General features: G+C 41.8%; 1 protein-coding gene across 6 annotated transcripts in view; it reads right to left on the minus strand.

The window, feature by feature from the left end:
• The window catches only part of PHACTR1 (phosphatase and actin regulator 1), a 541,936-nt gene that overhangs the window by 77,450 nt on the left and 441,173 nt on the right, over positions 1-23,313 (minus strand). For 4 of the 6 annotated variants that reach the window (XM_082344498.1, XM_082344499.1, XM_082344497.1 and 1 more), the window contains 2 exons: positions 8,040-8,207; positions 5,719-5,925 (listed from right to left, as the gene is read on the minus strand). In XM_082344498.1, coding sequence (XP_082200624.1) covers positions 5,719-5,925; positions 8,040-8,207 — 375 coding nt within the window. The remainder of the gene's footprint in view (positions 1-5,718; positions 5,926-8,039; positions 8,208-23,313) is intronic. The other 2 variants (XM_082344501.1, XM_082344500.1) reach the window with 1 other exon arrangement.

Here is a 23,313-nt window from a genome sequence, read left to right on the forward strand (position 1 = left end):
ACTTTTTGTAAATTATATCAGGGCTGGAAGAGGACTTTGCTCATAGTGCAAAAAATACACAAAATATAAGTGCCATTCAGCCTTACAAAGGAAGGAAATCCTGTCACATGCCACAGCATGCATGAACCTTAAGGACATTACGCTAAGTGAAAAAAGCCAGTCACAAAAAGACAAATACTGTATGATTCCATTTATATGAGGTACCCAGAGTAGCCAAATTCATAGAAACAAGGAGTAAAATGGAGGTTCCCAGGGGCTAAGGGGAGATGAAAGAGAAAGGGGTGTTTTTAATAGGCAGAATTTCTATTTTGCAAGATGAAAAAGTTCTGGAAATCTCTTGCACAATGTGATTATATATAACATTACTGACTGTACATTTAAAAATGGTTAAGGTGGTAAATTTTATATTATGTGTTTTTACCACTAAAAGAAAAGTGCCAAGTGAATTAAATCTCCAACCTAACAGCGCTCCAAAAAAAGAAAGGTATTTTGTTGCAATCTTTGCCTTGATCATAGATGTCAGAGCAGAAAGCACCCTTTTAAACATGTTTTAATCCATAGATAGTCCTTAGATGCACTAAGAAAAGAATTTCTGCATTTTGAGAAAAGAAAGTCAAGACTGGAATACTATGGGAAATGGGTATAAAGAGTAAATTCAGGCAATTTCCCATCCCTTCAAAATATCAGTTATCAAGAGACTGTGAACCTTAAACCTCTTTATGAGGCCTCTGGGTTTCGATTCATTTTTTCCGTTTAAAAGCACAGATGAGGTCCAGGGTCTCAATGGTCTAATTATCAGTTTTCTTGCACTTTCTGAGTAGAATACCGGGAGGGAAGGCAAGGACAGAGACAAAAGTAGTTAGATGATTTTGGAGGGTTGGAGAGGAAGCTGAAAGAGGAGAACAAGCAGGGTGGGGTGGGATATACTGGGGAGAAATGGGGACAGAGAAACCTAATGAAATTACAGATCAGAATGTGGGTGTAGAACAGCCCACTGTAGACACTGTCCTCAAAACTAGAGAGATAGCTCTAAATAGAAATACTGCTTTTACCTTGACAAGCTCTGCATAGAGGATTCTCATTAGACATGTGCTGGGGCTGAAAAAATACCACAGGGCATGGCCGCCGTCTGGCAGGGAAATTTGCAGTTGCAAATACTTCGTAACATTGAAACTAGCAGTCAACCAGTTCTGATAATACAGTAAGCTTCCCTGTATTTCAGGTTCTAAAGACAATGCAACTATACCCTGGGCTCATCCACATTAGCAGAACGACTTGTTTTTAAGGATCAGCAAGAGTTCCCTTTCTTTGCTGAGCTGTCGGTTTCTAACTGTGGTCAAGTACTTCCCATGTGATCTGCCCCGTTCTTGATTCTTAGACCGTCTCTTTCTAGCATGTTCTTTGAAACTCTTTATAATCGAGTGCCTTAAGAACATTACTTATTTTCGAAAGACTGGACAATTTTTTTGTCTTTGAGTTATACAAACAAAGCAGATTTTCTAATTTCTTAAACAGATTAAAAACCAAAGAGAAAATAAAAAAGCAAACCAAAACAAAAAAATAAATAAATAAACAAAACCCAAAGAAAACTAATGATTCCGTTGTTACGAATTTTAAGAATAGGTATCTTGGTAGAGATGGTATAAACTAATGGTGAAGAGGAGGGCTCTGGGGTAAAACAAAATGGGTAGAGTCTGTCTCTGGACTTACTAGCTACGTCACCATGACTGAGTAATTTTAACTTCTCTGAATTTCATTTTCCTCCTCTATGAAAAGGAAAGAATAAAGAAAATAGTATCTACCTCATAGGACTGAATGGTACATTGTAAATTTCTCCAAAAATGGCAGCTGCCGTTATTACCCAAGTGTGACTGTCAGACTGTGAAGCTCAGCTATCACAGAAGTTGATCATCCTTCATTCCAATGGCACTTGTGGGGTATCTAATCACAGGTACCTTATGCAGAAGGACTGGATTATTCACGCGATGTTTAACATTTGACTCCTGGAGCCAGGATGGCTGGAGAGGTGAGTGATGGAGACTTAGAAAAGTAGGAGACAGTAGTTTTTGCTTCCGCTACCCTTTTCCTCTGGGGTCAGCCATTATTCCAAGAAGGATGCGTTTTGAGAATCATTATCTCAGATCACATGCGTTATGCAACCAGCTCTGCTGGGCACTGTCCTTCCAGGATGGAAGGGAAGCTGACACCCAACAACTCCTGACCCTGTGATACAGGCCGCTGCGCATACTGATGTTGGAGATAGGAAGGATGAAGATGACAGCAAGAGAAGAGGAGTTTGGGAGAGCAAGAGGGCTTCCCTCTAGCCGGCTAAAGAACAGAGAAAACGCACAAGGCAAATAGTCTCCAAGTTAATTATGATTTTCCTGATCAAATGGAAGCAAATGCCAAAGCAGAGATATTTCTGCGTATCTTTCCCTGATCGTGCACCCAGATGTAGCCTCAGCCCGGGCTCACGCTTCCTCCAGTATCTACTGGACCAGTAACCACTGTCACTCTTTACCAGCCGTGCTCGGTGCCTTTCAAGTTGTTGTCTGTTTCCTTTCAAAAATGTCAGCAGAACGACGGACACTGAGAACATGCTAACACTCTCAAGTCTCAACTTAAGAGTTCTAGAATTCTCAGTTTATTAATTCCTGCTCTACATGGCCCAGGTGCCTCTACTGAGTAAGAGAACAGGGTTAATGGGGCTGCCTCATGGTGATGCAGATTCATTATGACTGATTGTTGACTTACAAAAATTGAGCAAGTCTAATGGAGCTTAAACCCAAAAGGAAAGCACCAGACTCGCAGTCACGCACCCCTGTACCTGTCTTGCCTTCGTCATATTTAAGAGGCTACCAGGTAGAATATGGTAAGGATCATCAGCTTATATGTATTTTTATCCATTTGACCCAAGCTCTATGGAGGTGAGATGTACACATAATAGATAAAATCCACTCTCTTGGGGAAAGAACCACGGAAGCTGGAGAGCCTGGGCTAATAGAGCAAGACAGGCCTGCGGACATCAGGCCACCCAAGTTCTGGGCTCATGGCTGAAGTTGACATGTGCATCTATTAATTGGGTAACTAGATAAATTAGATTTAACTTAATGTTAGTTTAAAAAATTGCTGTCAATTCTTCTTTTAAAATGTCTTATCTACTGGTCCATTCCCTCTCTTCCCACTGCCATCAGTCAGATGCTTTGAGCTTCTATTTCAACAACTGGAGTGGCCTCTTAAAGTGTCTCCCTGCCTCAAATTGTTCGATTTAATTCAACTAGTGATTTTGGAGAACGAGACACAGGGCTGGCCTCGGCAGCTTCTCTGTTGGACCTTCAACCTTCCCCTCTTCCTGTTCATTCTACACAGTGACCCAGGAGTATACCTTAAAGTCTAGTTTTCATCATACCACCCATTCCCCAGCTCAAAAATCTCTGAAGGCTCTCCAGTGCCACGGGAATAAAATCTAAATCCTCACATGCCCTACCTGGTGAACGCTCTCTCTCAATACACCCCAAGACAGACCCTCCACCCCAGCTCAGCCTCCCTGTCACCGGCCCGAAGCATGGCCACCTCTGAGCCTTTGTGCAGGTCTTCTTTTCTGGAATGTTCTTTCCTCAGTCTCTATAAAAGTCCTTCATGCTTTAAGGGTGGGCTCAAGTTTCAGGCTCTCCTAGAACCCTTCTATCAGACTGTGCTGAACTGCAAGTATTACACCCAACAGTAGTTATTCTGGCGCTCTATTTTTGGATATTTAAAATATATATTCATATCCGTATATATATATATCATATACATATACATTGAACCCTCATGTATTTGTACCCACTTTGATACCTAGCACAGTATTCTGCCTAGAGTTAGGTGTGCTGAATAAATATGTACTATATGCAGGAGTTTGTTTTTCAACATTTAATCTTTCTCAACGGAAATCTGGCATCTAAGTCTTAAAAGGTACCTAGCCCTTAAAACGTACATAATTTATTTCTAGAATTAGAATTAGCAATTCTCATACCAGGAATAAGTGAGGAAAAACCCAGAGATGCTTATAAAAATACATGCATACTGTTGAGATGTTGCATTTTTTACAATAAGGAAGATGGAAACCTCTTAAGGGGTCCATCATGTAAATCGGGATCCCCACCACGTAGCTAACAAAATCACGTTGTGGAATGTCTACTAACATGAGAACCAGTTCATAAGTCATCACTGAGAGCAAAAAGCAGGTGATAAAAGAAAATGTACAGTAGTATTTGATAATTACATAAATGATAGATGGGCAGTGGTTATGTCTTAGAGGGAGGCTTACAAGGGCTTTTTTTTCCTTTGTGGTTTTCTATGCATTTAAATTTGGGGGCACTAAAGTGTTATTAATGTGTTGAACGGTTCCTTTAGAAGGAAATTTGCTCTTTTGAACCACAAACCCTGACTTGGATGGATGTGTACATTGATAGAGGAGCTTGACACAAACTTATATTTGAATTGTAACCTAATAAAACTCAGTGCCACGTGAGAGACATTCTGCCACCGTGGAAACAACATTCATTGAACTAGGAGTTGGGAAACACAGGGTCTAATTGTGGCTCTACTGCAGAATTCCTGCCAGCCCTGAAAAAGTCACTTATTTTCTTGAACCTCAGGTTTTTAATGATAGAACAGGTGAATATTCTTTCATCCCCATCCTATCTTACCAAAGTGTATAGAGATCAATTAGAGACTACTTATAAAAATAGTAAACATATTGTAAAAAAAGGCAGTCGACCAGTATCAGGTGGGATTATTATCAAGGTTGGAGAAACACCCCTCTGAAATCTTGAATCTCTGATTACACCACAACCTTACATCACAAAGTCACACCCGATTCGTGTGCTAATGTGCGGTGAAGCGCAATTTCACTAAATGCTCAATTTAAGAACTGTGGGTGCATTTGTTAAATAACACTTGAATAATGAAAATATAAAATCATTTCAGGTTATTACAAGATACTGAATATAGTCCCCTGTGCTATACAGTAAATCCTTGTTGTGTATCTATTTTATATATAGTAGTTTGTGTCTGTTAATCCCAATTATAATCTGAAAGAACTATATAACTGAGTCACTTTGCTGTATATCTGAAACTAACACATTATTGTAAATCAACTATACTTCAATTTTTAAAAAGTTATTTTAGGACAACATTCCTCAGCTTGCTCTTCTCTAAAAGTATTTCCCACAATACTCTGCAAATTACTGTCTTTCCTTTTTTTTTTTTTTCCCAAAGAGAACAGCACAGACATAAATTTTAATAGAAGAAATACACTGGGCTTCAGATCAATTATTTAAAGGCAAAAAATTTAAAGCTTTGGCAAACTCATTATGAAGGGAACAGACGCTACTCTTTATCTCTGCAAAGATTTTGATGGTGAATCTAATTCACCTACATGGGCAAGTAATCTTTACTTAGCCACATAAATGCCAATGTACACGTTTACAAATGCATGCGACTGCAGCCTCTTAGCCTATGACCGGCAGGTGTATATCGCATGCTTCTGGACACGAACACACAAACCCAGGTCACAACGGCATGTACCAAGACACACACAGAAACCCCCAAATGTCCCACAGAGCGACCTTACCAAAGAGGTGCATCGGGCCCCAGAGAAAAAGAAAAAGCACAAGAAAGGATCCCTTGAAGGGAAGGCACGGCTGCGGGTCCCCAGAAGACATCTTGACTCACCTGTTAAGTGGTTGGCAATCCTGGTAGTGGGTTTGGGAGGCAGGGCAGGGGGTTGCTTGAGGAGAGAGAGCTGCTTCACTGGGGTCTCCTCATGGTCTCCAGGGAAAGCAGCAGGTTTTTTGGGGGGCAGGAGCAGGACGGGTTTGGCTGAAGGATCTTGGGACAGGAGGACTCCAGACTCACTGGCAGAGGGACTCTCTTCAGACACTGAGGGGACAACCACATGACACACAGCGACATTACACAAACGCAGTGCAGGTGCGGCCGGCGGAAGCCGGGGGGCACACAGGACAGGGTTAGTGACACAGCAGAGCACCGACTGTTCCAGGCTGTCACAGTCGCGTGGGGTGTTCAAGAGAGGACGCCAGAAATCCAATAAAGCCATGGTGAGGGTGGGGGAAGTAGTGGGGAGGGAGAGACAGAAAACGGAGAGAGGTGGAAAGAGCAAGAGGGAGAAGAAGGAAGAGGACGCTTCCTCAAACCATCCAAAGCTTCATCCCTTCAACCTTGGTGTTCATAATGCAAATTCTACGGGTGCTCCAAAATGGGACTCACGGGACCACAGCGACAATCAACAGATGGCGGGCGTAGTGGATCAAGGACCAGGAGCCCCCTCTGAACCAAACCAGCACCAAATGCCGGCATCTTCCTTTGGGCCTGTTTGCCCTTTGCTGGGAAGGAAGAGCGGATGCATTCCGGGGTCTTGTTTTTGCCTGCTGGGTGTCCTTGTGTCCCTGCTCCCCGGGTCTGAGGACAGCCTAGAGGCTGACGCTGGGCAGGTGATCCCCACATGCGTGGGGCAGCGGCTGCTCCTCCAGGTTTGGGGCCATCCGAGCTGGGCAGCAGCATCCAGGGGGTGCTCTGCAGTCTTAGGGGCACCTTCCTGCCCCTGCCAGCTCCGATACACCTGGGTAAGGCGAAGGATGCCCCAAATCAACACCCTTTTCATTTTCCGCCTTCCTTTCTCCTGCACTCGCTAGAAGCATGGTTTTCTGCTTTTGATTCTGCCCATTTCTCATTGCTCTACCCCGGGCCTGCCTCTTCCTCTCCCCCATGGCGGGGCGGGCGGAGGGGGGGCGGGGACCAGGACCGGCTCCAGTTAAGAGCTGTCACGGGTGGTAGCACAGGCTCTCCTACCATGCCGGCAACCCGGCCAATGACAGAACGAGACTCTACGACTTCCCTGGGATGACAGATCTCACTACAGCAATCACATCCATCTGATCCCAATGTCACAAGGAAGGCTGGGAAGAAGGCTCAATTTACTGCTTTAGTTGGAACAATCTCCCCAGCCTCGGGAGGGGGAGGGAAATGCAACTCAGACGCATATCTCCCCCTCCCCATCACTGCTACGGGAAGAAAGCCTCCCCCGCCCTCTTCCTTCTCCCTACTCTGGGTAGCAGTGTTTCCGGCAGTCAAAGCCCTGTACACAAACCTCAGGAGAACTAGGTTCTCCCCTGTCTCAAGGGACACCGTTATCAACAGTGCTGGACACACCGATGGAGCAGTGACCCCCTGGGTCCCAAAGTGAAGCGTGGCGCTGACTCTGAAACACCATCCCGCTCGCCTCCCGTCTGAGTTCCGTGACGCAGACTTCGCACACGGTGTGCGGGAAGGCCCTGGCCTCTCTACCCAGACTCTAGATATTCCCAGAGGCCCCATCCTCCAGCCTTGTCTCCTGACAGCAAGGACCTCTCCTTACTGGCTGTCGGGAGGGTGCCATCTTCTGGCTAATGAGGACCATTCTGCAAACCTTGTGAGGGAGTGAGTATCGGCCACTCAGAGGGCTTTGGACCAAAGAGGGCGTGACAGATGGCATCAAAATTATCTGTCAGCAGGATACCGGTAAATTGTAGACAATTAACACATTAATTGATTTTATATAGTAAATTGGTACAATTTACTAGATCGATATAACTATTAACTGGTATATTGGGATTAGGATTCAAAGGCATACCAGGGCCTTATGACCAGGTAGACTTAGACAGGTACCCTACAGAAGCACAGGACTCTTTAGCTTTATCTTAACAGAAATGAGGGTTAGAAAACAAACATTTTAAATCATCAGTATTACAAAACAAGACATATCTTCTTTAAAGAGATTAAGATTATAAAAACGTTTTTAAAGACTGTAGAAAAATAAATGGACACATCCTCCATATTTTTACACTCAGCATGTACTAACTGGTCACTTTCATCCCCATTTCCAGGAGATCCGTATGTTCAGGGTGGTTCAGAATAGAAGCCGAAGTCCAGCCAGGCTGAAGGCCTCTAGAACACCGCATGCTGGGGACCAGTTCCACATCTACCAGGGGCATTACCTGTCCCATCCATGATGTCGGAAGGTTGGAGCACCTCGTATGAGCAGGGATCCCTGGGCATCGGGACCGGCTCCATCTCGGACAGGGCGGGCAGAGACAGCTGGCTGGAGCTCAGGGACTGCCCGTTTTCCAGAGAGTCATCTTCATTCGATATGGAGAGCTCCCCGTCTGTCAGAGCGAGGAGATCGCAGAGTTAGACCACGCCTGCCTTCCAGGCAAGGGTGACATTTACAGCCTGCTACCTGAGTCTAGATGCTTTTGAACAATCTGTATCAAGGCCAGTATGGAAAGTCTACACTTGTTCTTTTGCTTTTAAGGCATCTAACCACCAGGGCAACAATTTCCAGTGATCTTCAGCAATATGCCTGTTTTCTCTCCATTCTTCTAATTATCGACAGATGAATGGATAAAGAAGATACGGTACATATATACAATGCAATATTACTCAAGCATAACAAAGAATGAAATAATGCCATTTGCAGCAACATGGATGAACCTAGAGATTATCATACTAAGTGAAGTAAGCCAAACAGAGAAAGACAAATATGATACTGCTTATATGTGAAATCTAAAAAAAAAAAATATGAATGAACTTATTTACAGAGACTCACAGACACAGAACACAAACTTATGGTTACCAAAGGGGAAAGGGGGTGGGGAGGGATAAATTAGGATTTACATATACACACTACCATATATAAAGTAGATAGACAACAAGGACCTACTGTATAGCACAGGGAACTAGTCTCAATATTTTGTAATAACCTATAAGGGGAAAGAATCTGAAAAAGAATATATATGTGTGTGTGTATATATGTGTACATACATATATAAAAACGTGTGTACACATATATATGTGTACACACATATATAAGAAGAATATATGTGTGTGTGTGTATATATACACACACACACACACAAACACACATATATAATTGAATCACTGTGCTGTACACACCTGAAACTAACATGACATTGTAAATCAACTATACTCCAATTTCTAAAAATTTAAAAAATTGTAAAAATCATTATCTACCATATTTTCTATGTGTTTTTTAAATGAAAATAAATTTTTCTTCATAATTTTTGAAAACTTGGAAAACCTGAGCAGGACTCAGAGATTGGAAAACCAGGTCAGGAATTCCTACTTTGAAGCGCAAAGGGCTTCAAGCACTCAACAGGCACCAGGACACAGTACACCAAGGCCCTAGGAAAAACTCACCCCGTCTTCTCTTTATCTCTGCTCACATCCAATTTCTCTAAATGTCTAGGAGGGCTCTAAGCTCCAGCTGAAGGGCTGCAGCAGCTCAAAGGCTCTGGGAGGTGCCAGGATTCTCCCAGTGCCCACCAGTGATCCTGCCCAGTGGTGTGCAGACTTTGATCTTGCTCTAAGCTCAGCAAGACAAGGGGCAGCTAGTTAACACCATGGTGGAGGATCAAAGGCTCCTGCACAATGGCCGTTTGTCAAATCAAAATTCCCCCAGTGTGATTTCATCCTAGCCCAGGGGAGTCCTAGATAACTAGACATTAAAGTCAAATTAATTTTTAAAGAGGACTGAAAGCTATTCCAGTCAGATGAATAAATATCCAGATGAAAGACTCTAAGCTATGTTTAGGCAGAAACACAGAAGCCAGCAAAGCAATTACCTGCCTTAAAATGGGAAGATGGATAATTTACTTGTAGAAATAAAACAGTAAAATGACTCCAAGGTTAATCTTGGATAAATAATCCTTTCCTTTTGCTATGTTCCTCCCAAGGCTTTAATTTTATACACAGTGATAACATGGCCGCAAAAGATTCCTCTGCCCACCCCCTTTGTCCCCAATTAGAATTGGCCTGATGAAATGTATGTTCAACAGAGCAATTTACAAACCAACAGGCTTTTAGATAGCACATGGTTCAAGGACATATGATATTTGACCTGAATTTTTTATAAACATAGGAAAAATATATATATAATGGACACCAAAACATCATCTGAAGCAGACAATATAAAGCACTGATTCTTGAAGATTGTGGGGGTTTTCCCCTTCTTTTCACTTGGTCTTTTTATGTGTCTCAAATGGTAATAGCAGTCATGATAATTGTGATTAACAATATGACTACTTCTTATTAATAAGAGACGAGCAGTGCAGACTCTCAGGCCAATGCTATGGAAAGTACACAGCTGAACTGAGCGTACCAGGATGGGAAGGGCTGTGGGTGTGAGCGTCAGTGCATCAACATCCCATAATGGATGGTCCCTGGTCCTCTTAACACGCTTTGGTTTAGCTTGTTCAAACTGACACCGTGGGAAGTAGCTCTACTTCAAATTCCCAGTTGGTGGAATAATGATGTAGCTGCCATTAGGTTTAATACATCTCTGGGAAACCACTTTGATTTCTGATGTTCCAAGTGTAGTAAAAGTCTTGGATAAGACAACCAGAGGAGGAAGGTGTTTCCGGGCTGTTGCCATGTTCTGCTTCTTTGGGGCAAAGATGTGATGGAATGATTGCTATACATTTTAACTGTCAAAAGTACCATAGATGCAATATTAGGAAAAAAAAGATACAACATTAGTTGCATTACATTAGATTCTATGAATCTCTGTTTCTTTTCATCAAGGCAGTTAGCTTAGTGCTAGAAGTTTTGGTGGTAACAGAGAAGCAATATTACTCACTCCTCTTGGGACTGATTAACTCTCAAAAAATTTAGCTCCCTATGGATTAAAAGTGCCTTTACTAAATCACAAAGGCTCAAACCACTTGGGAGAGGAAACAATCTTGCGAATTCCACTGTCATAATTTCTAAATACACATTTCCATTAAAAAAATGAAAATAGGAGAAAAAAAGAATAAGACACTGATCATATCTCTACCCTAACAGAAAATTTGTTTTTCAATATTTTCCATAGTTGTGACAAATTTTATTTTGTGTTTTGTTTTTTAAAACTTTTATAAGCATTATCATTTGTATAGTTATCATTTAATAATTATACTGAATGAATATACATATGTTTATTTAGTTATCTCTCTGTGGTTGGTCACAAAGGAATTTCCAACGTTTTATACTATTATGAAAACAGAAATCTCTGCTGACTACCTCCCTGTATAAAATCTTTTCTGCAATTAGAATTCTCCCCCTTTAGGAGAGATTCCAGTAAATGAAATTTATGCGTATTACTATTTTAATGTCTAGTGACACATACCTAGATCTTGTGAAATTGTTTTTCTACAGGGTTTGTCAATTTACACAGCAGCAATATACAGATCACACAAATTTCTTAGCTTTTGGTCATTTCCTCAACATTTACATTGATAACCATGCTTTATCTATTGACCTACCTACTTACATACATGTATGTATATACATATCTAGTAGAAATAAATTAAAACCATGCAATAGGTACAAATTTATTATTAATATCATTTATGACTAAGATGGGAAGTGACAAAACTGAAATCTGATTTGGATTCATATCACACGGAGATAAAATGATGCTGCTACTGTGAAGTAACTGTTATTTTAAAATTCTTACGACATTTTCAAATGTACACAGAAGTTGAAGCATTAATGTAATGGACTCCTTATACTCATCACCAAGCTAAGGAATTAGCTGGGAATTCCTAATGCTTGGTAATTCCAAGTTTGATTAATCTGAAGACTATTTATTTAATTGACATATAGTTGATTTACAATGCTGTGTTAATTTCTACTGTACAGCAAAGTGATTCATTTTTACATATATATACACATTCTTTTACATATTCTTCTCCATTATGGTTTATCACAGGATACTGAGTATAGTTCCCTGTGCTACACAGTAGGACCTTGTTGTTTATCCATTCTATATAAAATAGTTTGCATCTCTAAGACTGTTTAGGCTCTCCATGTCTTTTTACTATTTGCCAGCTCTGTTTATCAGCATCATGAGAAAAACTGTTTCTTCCCCCCAGGAAGAATTTAACCCTCCTGAACAAAATGAGTCTTATGGATTATTTGTACTTTTATCTATCTAGATCATCACCGTCTCTTGCTATGATGAACGAGAAAGAGCTCACTGAGTACTGGAAATTATTTTGATGTTTTACATGATCTTCTAAAATTATCTGGAATAATGGTTTTCAAAATGGTGCAATTACCTCCAAGCATAAAACGTTTCTTACTAGAATTAAGTGTGAATAGGAGGAAGGGAGAAGGCAGGAGACTAGATGGGTTAAGGCAATGGTTCTCAAACTTTAGTGGGCATCACAATTTCCTGGAGGGCAGTAAACACAGATTACTGGGCCTCATTCCCAGAGTTTCTGACCCAGTAGGTTTGGGGATGGGACTGAGAATGTGCATGTCTAATAACTTCTTGGGTGATGCCAAAGCTGCTTTTGCAGCTCAGGGTTCCACACTCAGAGAACCACTGGACTGGAGGTAAGGATCGCACAGGCAGGAGAACCTGGAAGAGCAACAGTGCCTTTTCATGATGAGGTTTAGGGCAGGGAACGTTGTTCATGTGGCTAACATGGAACAAAGATGGTTGGTTTAAATCTCAAAGAGAAAGCAGGAGGTTGTATTGTCTAACCATGGATTATGAACTTGTCACAAAGGACAATGGGACTGGAGAGAGCAATAGGGTGGAGAAGAAAAGTAAAATGTAAGCCAGGTGCAGACATATCTAAAAAGGTAAAATCAGGTCACAGAATTGGTAGAGAAAAGAATGCAGAAGTGAGTGCAGGTCAGTGTCATGACTTAAATGATGAGCGGTAGAAGGCAATGGATTAAGATAGAGAACTGGCCACGGCCACTGTCTTCTCTTTCTTGTGGGGCACAGGAAATGAAGACTCTGATACAATCAGGCTAACACCAAATCAAGGAGAGTGAAGGGAAAGGTGAGAGTGAATGAATTCATTCAAGTGACAAACACATGTTGAGACCCGATCGTTAACAACAGGGATCAAATACCAGAAACCGCCAACCGTCAGAAATAGATTTGCTATTAGCTCCTTAGGATATACATGGAGAAACTACTGCCAGTTCTGCTGGCTCCAAACCCTGGAGCTGAACCACACCCTGCCCTGCCTCTCCTCCCACAAGCCAGGCATTGCGCTAAATGCTAAGGAGAAAACAGACATGCCTTGGGGAAAGAGTGGGCCAAGACATGATGCAGAAAGGCAGACAGGGAGGAATTCGTGCAAGTTAGCTGGTGTGAGAGTTGAGGAAAAGAAGCAAGAGTGAGAAGTTAAGCCCTGAGAAATGAATGAAGAAAAATAAGAGGTGAAGGAAGGTGGAAGATGTGGGTGCTCAGAATAGATGGAGATCATGTAGAGGATCTTGTCTTGCATAAAGTTCTCTTAATGTTCTAAAAATACAGTCTATATAAAAGTTGTGTTCCAGAGGATTGGCTCAAAAGATATATTTACAAATATTGTTTTTGTTCTAATTCAGTTTATTGAGGAATTACATCTACCTATAACTGGATGTCACCTTTGTGACTATATTCCAAAAAAATTTTGTTTTGTTATTGTTCTTTGTTTTGCTTTAGGAATACTCTCCAGTTTTAGGGTGACTGACATCAACTTCTGATCAATTAAATTTCTCAAAGCTTAAGGTTAACAAGTTGTTGTTTTTTTTTTAATAAGTAGATGAATGTTGCCATGGGGAATGGGCAACAGGAATTCTTTCAGGTTCTCCTGGATACCTCTATGATAACAGTTTCTACTTTGTAAAAATTGCATGAAAGTTAGACATTTTGTTCTGAGAGAGCTCAGGGTTCATGGCCCTTTGAAGCTTAAGATAAAAGAGTATCAATTTTAATTCTGAAAACCAAAAATACTTTAATATAAACTTAAGCCTGTAATAGGGAAGAATAAATCTGACTCCAGATTGGATCTGTTTCTTTTAACCTTTGTATTCCATTGCTTTTGCTACAAGTTAAGAATGTTGCCTGGCGCCTGAGATATACAGGAGAGCCCATTCTCAAGACTCTGACCTTTAAAGGTGTAACATTCTTCCAATCATAAAGAGATAAAAAGTTGCAGAACAGAGAATAACATTTGTCTTGGAGGTTTACAGGAACATTGTAATAGGATGTGGACCTATGCGGACAGTTGCAAGAACAAAGGATTCCAGCACCAAGAAGTCTGCACCAACCAACCACACCCCCTCCCCTCTGAGTAGGAAAGAAGCCTGAATTCTAACTTGGGGAAGATGTTCTTTGGGACACGAGTCCACCATCTTCTCAGTCTGCTGGCTTCCCAAATAAAGTCGCTATTCCTTGCCCTAACAACTCGTCTCTCAATTTACTGGCCTGTTGTACAGCGAGCGGTACAAGCTTGGACTCAGTAACAAGCTCATCACTGAATTTGATTTTCTAGGATATGCGTTATGGTTTATATAAAAGCCTATGCTTAGAAGTGTATTTCTAGTTGGATAAGAATTGCTTACTTGATAAATAATAGATGAATATGAGTATAAAGAATTGCTTTACAGCTGTATATTGAACCATTATTGCAATAAATTTCACACAGATCAAAAAACTAAAACTTTAAAACTAGGATAAATTGTTTAAATAAATGCATGTATATACATACACACGCATATATACTCACATACATATTTATTTATTTAGGTTGCATAAGACGGAAGCCAGATGGATAGTTTTAACTTACTCATAAACATTTACATTTTTAATTTGCAAAATAAAATGCTGTACACCCAATATAAGAAAAAAAAAGGCAGCATAATGGGGAAACATGAACTAAACATAGCTAATAAAATAATGGCTATTCCCAGTATGCAGAGTATTTGTACAAATAAATAAAAATCAAGTCCCAGGTGCCACTTGTGAAATGCACAGCCTGGCTGGGAATGAAAGAAACGCAAGTGAAATGACCCTGTGGGTGATGCTGAACCCTAAAAATGTGCTTGAAACAATGTCAAGTACAAAAGCAGGAATGGAGAACAAAATGTACATGTTGATTACAATGCCCTCAAGATGAGATATGCATGCATGCTGGCAAAGTTCTGAAGTGAATTTGGCTTGATATGAGTAGAGCTTAATGATCATTAACTTTTTTTTTTCCCTGTGGAGATGCTTACATATATAAAAAAATAAAACAAAAAGTGGCATGCTACCTTGTTAAGTTAAATGAAAACATAACAGTTTTGTTGGAGGGGAAAACCCCTTCCTCACTCCTCTGGTTTCTTGAGGAGGTATTTTCCCTGAGCCCGGCTTCCTACCCCTTCTCCACAGTTACCTCATTGCTAGGATGCAACTTCCGCATGAAAGACTGTTAGTATACTTGTAGTAGAGGAGAATAATGAAATGAAATCATGGTTACATTGATGTTTCCACTCTAAAGAAAAATGATTATGTAAGTGAAGCACCATGTGAGAATTTTAGACTGAAAACATTGGGTAGTGTCAGCTACGCTGCATCTCTGTTGGTAACGCAACAGTGTAGAATTCACACATGCAGGCCTGTGAAAATTCAAACACATTTTAATTGGTGATCACCAATGGCTATAATTAAAGCAAAATCAAAAAGTGAAGCTACCTATGTTAAAGCAAACCATCATCTTTGTGAGGACATGGAAGAAGAGCCCTAATGCAAGTGTTTGCTAATTGTTTTTTTCCCTTTGAGACAAGAGCTGCTGTTGTAGCTTCCCAGACATGCTCATTGACCAAAAAGGGCATCTCCACTGAGTGGCCGATGGGTTACCCCACAGAGCCCAAGGTGTTTTCCCAAGAAGTGTCACTCTGGTGGTGGTGAGCTATGAAGCAAAGACTTCATTCAATGTCTTTTTTTTTTTTTTTTTTGACACTGATATACTTTTTCCATTAGAGTAGAAAAAAATTCACCCATTAAGGGGGCACAGCCATTGTTTTGTAACCCACAGAGGTGTCATTTTTGCAACAATATACAGAGTTTTGAAAAGCTTCTGTTAATCCCAATGACCTTTTAAATCACTGCAATCCAAGCCACTAGCTGCTCGCATTGTCGGTGAAATGATGTGCAGAGCAACAGTTAGCTAAGAAATAATTTATCTAAGGATTTCATTGAAAGACTAAAAGCTTTGAACCTAAGAAGTTGGAAATGGCTCCCTGGACATTGGAAGTATTTTCTTCAGTTTGCCTGAGTTCAGGGAGTTGATGTCATTAAACTAAATGGTGCTACAGATATCACTGTGTAGAATTTTAAACATACATAGAAAGCCATACATTTCTAATAACACTGCATATTTACTACTTAATGTATTTGAATCTTGAGCATTTAAAAAGACAAACTGAGAGTCTTATTTGCAAAAACAAAAACTACAGTGTGTGTCTCTCTGTGTCTCTTCTGGTGCATTTTCTTTCCGAATGAGGAAAAGTCATTATAAGTGTGTGTCTGTGTGTCTAAAAGTATCTCTGTGCCACCTAGGATTTAAGGCAGACACTGAAGGATTCTGTAGGATCACTGAACCTATATTTCCGGAATCTGTAAGTTATCTTCCAGTTTATCTTTCATGTCTGTTTGCAGCCAGAAGTCTTTGGATTATTCTGATCAGTTTACATGGAAGAACAATTTTGCAAGAGCCATTCCTTTGTGTCTGACACAGGCATCTTGGCAACTCAGAGAATCCTTCTGAACCTAATACCTTGAAAATCTATGCAAGATGGATTTCAATCTCAGAATGTAATCAATTCCGTGATACTCTGATTGGATGATTTTAAACATGGAATGGAATGGTACATGTTTCTCTGCTTGGGGAATCGCCTTACTTTTATTTTAATAGTTGCTATTGTTCTGGATTTAATATCCTATTTTGATGTTAATACTATTTCCCTTCTTGTTCAGAGGCTTTTGCCTAAAACCCTTAAGTATGTGAGTTGCAGCGACTTCCTATCATGAAAGTGCTATTGACCTTGGGTAGCTTGTTTTAGTTGCACTTCCCTGTGGCTGTACCCTGCTGGATTTATCAGCATTTTCTGCCTTTTACTGTACCTCATGGTCAGCAAACCACAGCTCATGTGAATTCTCAGCTGCTTCCTCGATCACAAACACCTCAGCCTATCAAACTGTGGTGTCTGTTTCCCAGAGGTGTTTCTTTCATCTTTCTGGGTACAGTTATACCTCCTCACCAGTCTTCACGCCAAGCCCATCGGTTCTTACATCATCTATCCTGATGAAGTATGACAGTTCTGACCACTATTGCCAAATAATTACTCTTGTCTCCAAGGTTTGTAGCTGAAAGAGGATTTACCATCTTGCTATTCCTGGGCATTTTGATATCAAAAATGCAACTGGGGCACAGACTGAATATAAAATGAATGGAATGACACAGTTTCTCTCCTATGCTATTCTATGAGAGTGTGAATCTCACAGAATCATACATCGTTGTGCAAGGGGCCCTTCAGAGTTACCAGGGAATCCAAGATTTTTTAAGAAAACTTTAATGGCTAGAGTTGGAGAAGGAAAGTGATAGGGGCTGGCCATTTCAAAATTTAAGCAGCTCTGTTTCTTCAGCTGAGCTCTCCAATCGCGTACCCACTTGCCACATACAGTTACTGTTTTAGTTAAAATAGAATTTAAAATGCAGTTCCTCAGACTAGCCACATCTGAAGTGCTCGACAACCACGTGTGGCTGATGGCTGCTGTACTGGCTGGCAAAGATGAAGGAACCTTCCTGTTATTGCTGAAAATTCTACGGGACAAGCACTGCTCAAGGCAGACTTAAAAATCACAATAATGGGCCCAATGAATATGCAAAAGTGAACCCATTTCTGGAACTGGGAGATTAAAATGACGTTGCTAAACTGGTCCACATCACAACGAATGGTCAGTTCAGTGGATACTATTTCCTTTAGAGAAGCTGCAGTGGTGGGAAGGCTGCAGCACAGGGAGGAAAGACGTGCTCTCGGGCACGTGTGGATGGCGGGGCCCTGAGAGTAGCAACACACAGCTACAGAGGTGGGTGTGGCCGCCTTCCGAGAAGTCCCGAAGCCTCAGGATAGAATCTCAGCTCTGCCGGGTGAAAGCAGAGAGAGCCTAGGGTGAAGGGGAACCGGGAAGGGGAGACAGGCATCTAAGAACGGCAGAGGAGCAGCCCAGGTCACATGTCTGGTGGAGACCATTGCTGACATTTATTGAGCACGTACTCTGGGCAGGCAATGGTCTAAAAGCCCAAACTGAATTATGTCCCTTGATCCTCCAACAACCCTATGAGAAGACAAGCAAGGGCAGAATGGAGTCGAAGAGTATGCATCCATGGGTGTACCCAGAGACTCTAGGAGGACCAGCTGCTTGGTAACAGGCTGTCTTCAATCAAGCAGGCTCGGGGCTGGGAGTAGTGAGAGAGGATAAAAGGAAAGCATGGCTTTGCTGGTTGGAGCAGAGTAAGATCCTGGGTTTACGTTCAAACAAAAAGCAGAGTCCAGGGAGATAAGAGGCTGCCCTGTACCTTCTACAGAGAGAAGATGAGGGAGCCGGGACCAGAATCCTGGGCTTGGGGCTCCTAGGAGAGTTCGGTTGTTTTATAGATATTTATGTGGGGTTAAGGCTTGAATGCCCCCCTGGCTTATTTGACTTTATCTGAGTCCTAGGCAAACGTATGAAGTCAGGAAAAAAATTTTTAAGTACGATTAGCTTTCCTTTTATTAGCTATTACCTTCCAGAGTTTGGCTTGCCTTCTCATTACAAACACCAGTGCAGGTCAGTGACTGTGGAATCGAGCATCAGACGTGGGCAGGGCTGCTCACCATGCCTGTGGTACCCTGCCCTGCCCTGATTTCATCGGCAGGGTCCAGGACAGGCAGCTGGAAGGGTGATACCGTGGTGGGTCTTCCAAGGACAACTTACACTAGGTAGCAGCTCTCAGGAGCTGACTGTACCTGCAACACTTTGGTTTACGGAAACACTGTCAAAATTAGGGAAAAAGATATCCAGGGGTTATCTCTAAAAATTCTGGTCAATGAGAAATGAGGGTAATTCTGGAGAACCTTTGGGGCAAGGTTTTCTTGCTCTTAGAAAGAGATACCAAGAAGGGGGATAGCCCTCTCTCTCCCACCTGGATGTTGTATCTGCATGTAATGCTGGAACTACTGCAGCCATCTTGTTACCATGAGGGGTGATAGCCTGAGAATGGCATCCCTTCGCCATGTTACTGAGCTGATGATTTCACCAACTCTGGAGCTGCCCTACCACTGGATTTTATGACGTGAGATTCATTCATTCACTCATTCACTCACTCACTCACTCACTGATTCAATAAAAATTAATAAGCGCTGACAAATGCCAAGCATTGCTCAAGGCATTTGGGATACACTAATAGTAGGGGTCCCCAACCTCCGGGATCTAATGCCTGATGATCTGAGGTGGAGCTGACATAATAATAATATAAATAAAGTGCACAATAAATGTAATGCACTTGAATCATCCTGAAATCATCCCCCTTCCCTCAGGTCCGTGGAAAAATTGTCTTCCACGAAACCGGTCCCTGGTGCCAAAAAGGTTGGGGACCGCTGCAGAGGACAAAACACAGGAAGACCATTGGTCTAAATTTGCTTATCGCTGCAGCCTCCTTGAGTTAAGTTTTTAGTTACCTGAAACCATAGGCCTTTTAACTTACACCCTGCTGACTGCACACTGGCTTCACAGGTAACTAAAGAGCCTATAATTAAACAGCATAAAAATAATCAAAAGGACACTTCCTATCTTGTTTGATGTGTCTGTATTTGACACTCTGGGTAATTTTTTCCACACTACGCCACTGTCTCTGGACTTCCATAATGCTACACATTTCTGGTTTACTTCCTATTTTTCTGTCCACTTCTCAGTTTTTGAGGGTTTTCTTATTCCCAGATCTTTTTTTTTTTTAACTTCCAGATCACTCAATGCTGGGGCGCCAAGGTGTTTTCTATCAGGGACACTTATTTTCTCATTTTACATCTTCTTTGAGAAATATCATCAATCTATATGACTTCATGACCATTTACACATGCACAATTCCAAACCTGCATCTCCAACCCAGATCTCCCTCTCGAGTTTCAAATCTTTACATTTAGTACTCTGCTTAGCCATTTGGATATCTCAAACTCAATGTGGTCAAACCATCGCGATATTTTGTGCTCTGTAATTGCTTCTCTTAGGTCCCCAGCTCAGGGGACCTGCACCTGTCCCCCGTATCTGTCCACCAAGTCTCCAAGCCAGAATCCTGAATGTCAGCCGTGCCTTCACCCTCCCCTTCACTCCCCAAATCTAAGCAGTCACAGGCCCTCCTGACTCTATCTCCTACAGTTCTCCAGTCTCTCCTCTCCCCTTCCCCCCATTCCTACTGCCCTCATTCCTGCCATTTACCATCACATCATATGAATTCCAGCAACAGTCCACCAACTGGTCTCCCTGACTCATGCCTTGGTGTCCCTCCAAGTCCTTCTCTCCCACAGGCAGTGATGAGACTGCAAGTCCGATTGTGCAAAAAGCCCTTCCAGAGCTCCTCCTCACTGCTCGCAGGACAAAGAATGAGCAACTAATGTCACACTCCTGCCTGCAAGATCTGCCCTGCCCAAGTCATTTTACCTTTTTGGGGCCTCAGTTTCTTCATCCATCTCAATGTTTTAGGGGGTTGATAGAGATCCCTATATACTTCAGCATGTCTGAAAGGTTAAGAATCCATCTTGGCATCACTAACAGAATACTTTCCCACTGGTTCCCAGTGGTTCAGGCACTGGTGATGTCTGGGTTAATGACTCCTCTGGGAGTAGAGCTTCTTTATTATGAAGTCAGCATGCTCCAAAAGCTCTTTATAAATAATTTCTATTAAAGATGCAGGCATTAGGAGCTTGGCAAGACAAAAATACCTTCAGCTATGTTTGCAATTTAGGTTTGAAGGTAAGTAGGGCAGACAGTGGAAGAAACGGGAAATTCATAAAAGTCTCCTCTTTCTGTTCCCTTATGCATTCTGGACAATTAAGACATTTATTGAATGCTCCCACAATTAATTCCATCACTTGTATTGATATAGGAAAGTGTTTGCTGTGAGGCAATTAGACAGGTAGGTTGATTGTACTTTATGCCAGTGAATTCCAGTCAAAATGTTGCCTGAATCAGCATCTGAAGGAGGAGAGCGTTAAAGAAGAAAGGAGGGAGACGCAAGAGGGAAGAGATATGGGGATATATGTATATGTATAGCTGATTCACTTTGTTATACAGCAGAAACTAACACACCATTGTAAAGCAATTATACTCCAATAAAGATGTTTAAAAAAAAAAAAAGATCTGCCCTGCCTTCCCCTCACCATACAGACATGCTGGACACCCTCTATCTTTCATTGTCCCCAACTTGGTGCCTCCCCATGTGCTAGTCCTTCCACTTCTAACATTTCCCCAACCCATCCCACCTCCTCCAGGATAATTCTCATCACCCTTCAGGTTTCCTCTAAGACACCGTTCCTTCCAGGATGGCTTCCCTGAGTCTCCAGGCCTGGTGGGTGACGCTTCCACGCACCCCCGAACATCCTGTACTTTCCTCATCATAACTGCCAAGCACCTGAACCCATTACGGGACCGTAAGTGCTGTTAGGGGAGCCCACCTTGACCCTCCTAGCATTCCTGGTGCCCGGAAGGACGCCTGCAACATAACAGGTATTCAACAAACACGCAAGCGACAAATACTTTTGCTGGGGAACGCTTGCTCACCGATATTATAATAACTTCATTAATTTTTTGGTTTGGGATAGTGATTTTCTGAAAGAACAGTGTTGCTTAAGAGAACGTGGACCACGATTTCTCTTTATTCGTTTTCACTTAATCTGCTTTCCATTTACCCCACTAGGGCAATCCGCTGCATTAGGCGCTAAGATGCTACATAAATGATTCTATGTCACTGAGGCTGAAAGTAAACACTCTTTTCATTTTCACAGAGTTACTCCAAATCACAGCTTCCAGAAGATGCCACTTCTAGGTGAGACATGAGAAACAGCTAAAAATGTGACAAAATAACAATGTCCGGTAAAGGCTGTGAAAAGCATTTCCCATAAACTTCAAGACTTTAAAAGTCTACACAACTGGGCTACCAGATAAACAACGAGACTTAAAAGGCTCAAGTCTAAGAATTCGCCTCCTCTGATACAGGGGAGAATTGTTATTCTTATTTTTAAAAGATGATGACCTTTTAATTTAAATACCAGGCTTTTTTTCTCATGACTGCCTGAGAAGGGGGGAAATGTAACCTCTGCATAAGAGAGTTGTCTATTTCAGGGAGCTTCGGTTTGTGTTGATAATTAAAAATAACACCTTCCAACACATTGCTCTAACTCGAGGAAGGAAAAAAGCACACCTCAGTGCACTTTATTATTTGCTGTGAAATGTTATCAGTAATTCCCAGCGCATAGTGAAAAGGGAAGTTGCTCATTTGCACACAGTCAGTTCTGTTCTTCCGTGACCCCTGGTCTTTGCCCTCCGGTGGGGTTAGCTCTGCCCCCAGGTCTCGGTGTGACTGCAGTGAGCAGCTGCCTAGGGACCAGGGGAGCTGCAGTGGCCTCAACTACATCCCTGCAGGTGGCCACACCTCCCAGCTCTCTGCCCCCACCTGGGGTGTGGCGGTGTGTAACATACAGGGGCGACAGCGTGTCATTCCACGCAGAGAGATGGTCTCCTTTCCCTCTTCTTCCCTCCTGATAAGTGATATATCCACTCACGTGAATTAAACACACCCATACTGTACAAAGCACGTGACAGACCTGTGATAGAACTGAGGTTTCACTGCAGAATCCAGTGTTGATAAAGAACAATCGCCATTGTTATCCCTAACATTCTTTATATACAACATCATGCTTATTTGTAGAGATCATTTGCAATAACCACTAACAGCATTATTTATTAATATCCTCTGATGACCAATAGGCAATATATTACAAAGTTTTTTCTGTGTTCCTATAAATTCCAAACAAAGGACAGAAGGTCTTAGCAGGGATTTTCAGAGTCCACACTCGCTGGCCGTGAACCCTTAGGCAAGTCTATAACCTCGCTGGGCTGCAGTTGCTTCTACTCTACTTTGGAAAAATAACAGAAGCCAGGTCAGGTGACCTCTTGATATCCTTGCTAAGCCTGAGAAGTATCATCACGATTTTACTAATGGCCGAACAGTCCACTGTTTTCAGGATATTTTTCTCCGTAACACTTAGAAACCACCGTTTATAAGTAGAGTATACGGCATCCATATACGTGAATATACGCCCAGTATAATACCGCCTATTTAAATAACTGGCAATAACGTTTCATGAACCACACAGATGAAGAAACAAGAGGGATCAGAGTTCTAG

The sequence above is a fragment of the Balaenoptera borealis genome, assembly GCF_965194805.1.
Source record: "Balaenoptera borealis genome assembly, chromosome: 12".
Taxonomy (NCBI): Eukaryota; Metazoa; Chordata; class Mammalia; order Artiodactyla; family Balaenopteridae; genus Balaenoptera; species Balaenoptera borealis.